This window comes from Rhinopithecus bieti, unplaced genomic scaffold (genome assembly GCF_001698545.2).
Source record: "Rhinopithecus bieti isolate Rb0 unplaced genomic scaffold, ASM169854v2 scaffold_19142, whole genome shotgun sequence".
Taxonomy (NCBI): domain Eukaryota; kingdom Metazoa; phylum Chordata; class Mammalia; order Primates; family Cercopithecidae; genus Rhinopithecus; species Rhinopithecus bieti.
This window is the reverse complement of record NW_016809300.1, coordinates 28,422-34,297: the sequence shown is the minus strand read 5'-3', so window position 1 is coordinate 34,297 and position 5,876 is coordinate 28,422. Positions and strand designations below refer to the sequence as shown.

At 42.5% G+C, this 5,876-nt stretch overlaps 1 protein-coding gene across 1 annotated transcript in view; it reads left to right on the top strand.

The window, feature by feature from the left end:
- Positions 1-5,036: 5,036 nt before the first annotated feature.
- Positions 5,037-5,876, top strand: part of LOC108540105 (uncharacterized) — a 29,261-nt gene continuing 28,421 nt past the window's right edge. The window contains 3 exon segments of the mRNA XM_017889084.1: positions 5,037-5,118; positions 5,630-5,834; positions 5,836-5,874. Of these exon segments, the coding sequence (XP_017744573.1) occupies positions 5,037-5,118; positions 5,630-5,834; positions 5,836-5,874 (326 nt within the window).

Genomic DNA, 5,876 nt, shown 5'->3' with positions numbered 1-5,876 from the left:
ACAAGTAGTTTAAAATTCTGTGCTCAGACTGTTTAACAATTCTTCTCAAATTTCAATGGAAGGGAGACATATAAAAGAGTGCAAAAAGCAGGATTAGAATCAAGTATCCACTTGAAAATTCACTTGCTCTTCCCATCACTATGCATGGCTCCTTCTCTTTGTAACTAAGTATGCAACAAGCTTTCAATAATGAACAGGAATGCTAGCAGCTGTAACAAATGAACCTCGGAAAAAAAATCAGTGGCTTAATACAAAGTTATTTCTCATTCATTTCAAGTACAATTGGCAGTAGGAGTGATGATGGTGGTGGTGGTTTGTGTACTCCTCTTCCTTGCAGTCATTTGGGAACTCACCCGGGTGTCATCATCCAAGTGGCAAAAGCAGGTCAGGGGAGGGAAGGAGGGAGGAAGGAAACAGACTTTCCTGTGGGAGGTTTTTATGGGCTAGACCTGTCACTTTTATTCCTAGTTCGTTGGCCAGATCTCAGCTTCATGGGCACACCTAACTGCAGAGGAAGTAGTGCAATGAGGTCTAGCTGTGTGCTAAGGAAGAGAACGGGCAGGTTTTGATTACTACTTAGCAGTCTCTGGTCTCTGCCTTACCCCCAGGGCACATTGATTCTCTCTAGCTGTTCCCTCTGGACTTCTTCCTTTCTACCCCATGTCTTTAGTTGTTGACAAAATATTTCAGAGGTGACTCCTACTTGCCATGAGTAGTTGGGAAATATTTTTAAGGTAGTGATTTTCATCAAGTAAGCATCTGACTTTTATGATGCAACCTTCAAGTTTCCCTAAGCACTCCAATTTCTGCCTTAGAATATTACAGTGCGTTAGTTTGTGCAGGACATAGAATGACCATATGTCATTCTCAGTTGTGCATGTAGATTTAGCTTCAGGTGAATATAACTGGGAATATTACTCTTCTAATGTTCTTGGGTTTCATGAGGTCAGCGATTAAAAAAATATTCAGATCTCAAGTTTCCTTTAGACCATGAAAATTATATCACAACTTTCTAGTTGGATATCATAGCTTTTTTTGGTATAGAGCAATGGTTCTCAAAGTGTGGTCCCAGACCAACAGCATCAGCATCACCTGGAAACTTGTTAGTAATGCAATTCTCAGGCCTCACCTCAGGCCTCCTGAATCAGAAACTATGGGAATGAGGCCCAGCAACCTGTATTTTCACAAGTCCTCTAAGAGAATATTCCAGAACCACTGGTTTAGCAATTTGGAGTTGAGTTAGATCATTGTTGAAGCATTTCACTTCAAGGATCGAATCAAGACATTATTTGAAATCGTTTGTTTAAAACATACAGAATCTGTCTCTTATATTGCTGTGAATTAAGAGTGACATAGAAATTCATTGAATGAAAATATTGTGAAGAGCCCTGGGAGGTCATGAGAGCACATAGTTTTCAAACGTGTTGGTTACAGAAATCTAAGGTTCTATGAAGCATCTCTAGGGGTTTCCTAAAAGAAAATGTTCATACATTTGGTTGATGACTATTCTTTGACCATCCAGGGTTTGTCTCTAAAAGACTTGAAATTCTGTGTCAGAAGAAATAGAGCTTTAGGACCAAGTCAATATCTTATTTGTCTTTTTATCTTCATTACCTTACAGAGTGCCCCAGCATAAAGCAGATACCTAACAAACATTTACAATATATGGATGGATGGAATAGGCATCTCATGGATTCAAGTGCTTAAGTAACTTTTACTAATATTCTGGGGTCATTTTTAAAAAAATCAATTTGGATAGTTTATTCTAGTTGCTATTATAGAATACTGACTGCTTTATGTATGCTGCCAGTCTTTTCAGCAGTTTAGGATTTTATCTAGCAGATATTAAGAACAATGCCTCCAACTCCGAGAAAGGGGGGGGGCAGAGAGACAGAGAGAGAAACTTATATGAAGATAGTGTTTGTTCCATTTCTTGAAATGTTTATAAAAATATGCTACTGCATGTTAATCTTTTCAGTGACTAACCCAGGACTTCTTCCTCAACCTTGGCACTAGTGACATTTGGGGCTGGATCATTCTTTGCTACGGGATCTGTCTTGCACATTGCAGGATGCTGGGCAGCATCCCTGGTCTCTGCCCACTAGATGCTAGCAGCATCACCTACTACTCCTAGTTGTGACAATCAAAATGTCTCCAGACACTGACAAGTGTCCCCCGGGAGGCAAAAGGGCCCAGGCTGAGAATCACTGCTCTATCCTAATGTTAATAGGGCAGTAGTAATTTTCCTGCATTTTATTCAAAGCTATGGAAACAGGCTTCGAGAAAGAGCATATGTTCCACATTTCTCTTTAGCTCATTGTTGAGGACTTTGGCAGTGACAGCTCTATCTATTTTGAAATGATTTGGTTCACAAATCCTCATTATTTTAGGCCATTTTTCTCCCTGGAACAACTTTATCTTTGGAGATGCAAATTCACAAACTCTAAGCATCTTTTTTACACTTTCTGTGATCTTCTACAAGTCTTCAGCACTGAATTCCGTTATTGGGCATTTTTATTTAATAATTTCTAAATAATCTATAGACTGGCTAAAGGAACTCTGTATAAGTCCATAATACAGAGCCAGCAACTAACTGAATGGTTTTTATCTCCTTCGTTACAATAGTTTAAAAAATTATTTAAGAAAAAACCTAAGTAAAATGTAATAATACCCTTTATTACTTCCTACGGCAAGATTCTGTCCATGGAAAGAAAGTCACCATTGCTTCCGGGATTTACTTCCCGGTATCTAAAGAATATGCTAACAATTCTAGTTCGTGATTTATTTTAGACGTTATCTATTTTCTTCCCTTTAGCACATGAGGATTTAGCATTATTTCAACCTCCCCTCACTTCTGCTCCTCCATAATATCAATATATTACAATTTTTCTTTAAATGTTTAAATGACGAGCTGACAGTGTATCCTGACATCCGTATCGACATCCTCATGTAAATGTTCCCTCTCTTATTTTCCACGTGGGTATGTGTTTTAAATAGTCCCTTTTAAAACAAACAAAAAAAAATTTAATGGTATTTTGAGAGAGTGAGAGGATAAAAGTATCTGGCCATCACACAATTAATAGGAAACTAAAATTATTTTTGAAAACTTTGGAAAGATTACATAAAAGTCTCAAAATGTTATTGTTAGAAGGTAAAGATTTCTATTTTCCCCTCACCTCTTACATTTAGCATAAATGACAGTGAAGCATTTTTTTCAAATCTAAGAAACAAGCATAAAATCTGATTTTAATTTTCATGAAACGAATTTTGTATATAATTCTTGTATCATTATTAATACCAATAAATCAGGACCATCTAGAAAACAAAAACAGAGGATTAGAAAAGATAACCAATTGACATGACAGATGAAGAAGATACTAGGTGAGAAGAAACATGTATATAACAAAGCCTACAACTGGGAAATTGTGGGAATCAAAGTCAAGCAGTTAATTACTAACAAAGATGGCAACCATGTTTCTTTTGTCTTTCACAGTGAATGCATAATTAGCACTTAATACTAAGACTAGGGAATAAACCATCTATAATCTACTGAAAAAGACCATCTGCTTCTATAAATTTTGTTCTCATACACTTGCCAAAAGAAGAGAACATATTAACAAAATAATGGGCCCTGCACTGTTAATTGCTAGGTTGTTTGCAGTTGTGCTGCTGCTATTAGAATTTAATAAGCCATTCCTTCTGCTAAATTAATAAGCAGCCAAGATTATGTAATAGCTGCTTTCAGCTGCTAATTATTTTCCCACAATTCCTTCCCCTCCCTACCCCTACCCCACCTTTTTTTGGCTAGGAGTAGGAAAGGAGACTGCCAGTATGTCATCAGCAAGTCTCCCGTCCTCATTTTCAGAGCCACAGAGCAACATTAGGAGGATAATCAGTTTAAACTTGGAGGTGGCTATCTCAGGAACCTTGAGGATGTAAGTGTTTTGTACAGAAAAAGAGAAAAGCAGCATTTGGATTCAGAGGGCGAGTTTTCATTGTGTAGCATTAAAGCTATCTTTTAACTGGTTAATGGCATCTGTTTCTTGTAGTAAGAGAGAAATGGGACATTCGAAAGTACCTTTGGGGCATGACTGGGTAGGGAGAAATCTGGTGGGGGCGAAGGGGACCTAAAGAACTACAGAAAGTCAGCTCTGTGCCGTGTGTCATCCGCTTTCTTTAATATTCCAGTATACATTAATCATACATGTTAGTAGGAGACTTTCCAAGCAGCATAGTAGTGCTTGAAAAGGGGAAGTATTACACATTTTTTTGTTTTGTCATACAAAGGCCTTTTAAAATGCCCCCCAAACTACTGTCTTAGTTTCATAGATACTAAAATGCACACAAAAAGAATATAATCCCTAATAAAGGATTCCTTTACATTGATTACATTTAGCTTCGTGAAAAAATTAGCATTTCTTTTTTTTACTTTAGGTCATTAAAAAAATTTTGGCGACTATACCTAGGAACCTCTGCAAAAGGGACATGGCCCAACAAAAGCAATTTTCTCGCTTCCTTTGTAGGAACCTAGGTGACTCGGATAATGAATAGCATGCGATATGGGAAACCCGTGGCTCTTCAAGGAAGGTCACCTAATCCTGTGGGACTCCCCTTATCTGTAAATGACTAGATGATTCATCCATTCTATCATTCAGAAAATTATGAACATCCATTATGCCCCGGCATTACGCTCAGCATTACAGCTCTTAAAAAATTTATCATTTTATAGTCTTTATCAGTCAACTCACATTTATTGTTATACACCAGGCAGTGAACTAGACTGGGATGCAAAATGAATACAACTTAAGGTGTGCTCAATAAAGGCTAACGGGCATGTGGGTGAAAGAGGGAATCGCTCTTACAGGGTTTTAGGGTGAGGCTTCATAGGAGATGTGACATTTGAGAGCAAGGACATGCCAGGCACAGCAAGTCGTCGGCAGTGCTAAACTGGAACCCAGGCGGCTGGTGGGGCGACCCAGTGTGAAGGAAGCGGGATCTCGAAGGTGAGGTGCTGTCCGGGCTTTTCAGCCGAACGGATGGTAACTCATCCAGTCCGCAGCACCGAGGATGGGCGAGGCGAGCCCAGGGAACAGACTCCCGCGAAGCTTGGGGCGAAAGGTGTCTGGGCTAGGGCTGGAGCAGTGCAATGGGAAGGAGAGGCCGGATTCCGGACAATTTTGAGGCAGAATGATAGCAAAAGGCCCGTGAATGGGTGACGAGCTCCACGGAAGAGCTGACTTGTTTTTCCAGAGTTGTAGCACTCCCTCGTCTCCTCCCACCCTTGTCAGCCGTCACACCTCCCCGACCCACCCTCTGGGGACACAGAGAATCATTAGAGCTCAAACGTGGCTCTTCGCTGTCTGGAACTTCCCGGCCCCGCACCTCCGGCTAGGCTAAGGACGCTGCAGAATCCCGTCCTCCTATCATTAGACAGGCAGCATAGCCGCCCGCGCGCATCCCGGAGGCACCAGCAGGAGTGCGCGGGCGCGCGAGCCCGGCAGACGCCGCTTCCGGGTCACGTGGCCCGGCTTCCGGTTCGCACCACCCCCTCAGGGAAGAAGCCTCCAATCGGCTTCCTTGGATTCAGCGGTTACCTGCGCTGCCTCCGGTGCCGCTGGCGACTGCTGAGCCGCTTCCCGCGCGTCGCCTAGCCCGCCCCTCAGCTCGCCGCAGCCCCGGCTCCTCCCTCGTCCGGCCCCTGGGGCGGGGTCTGTCAGCTCGCCCTCCCCTCTCCGCCTAAGCCTGCCCTCCGCCAGCCGGGTCCCCTCCCCACAGCACCACGGCTTCTCTTCCTCAGCACGGCGACAGGGGCTTCCCCTTAGCCGCCGCCGCCGCCGCCGCCGCCGCCGGCCGAGCTCCGCCGCGCCCGCGGCCCG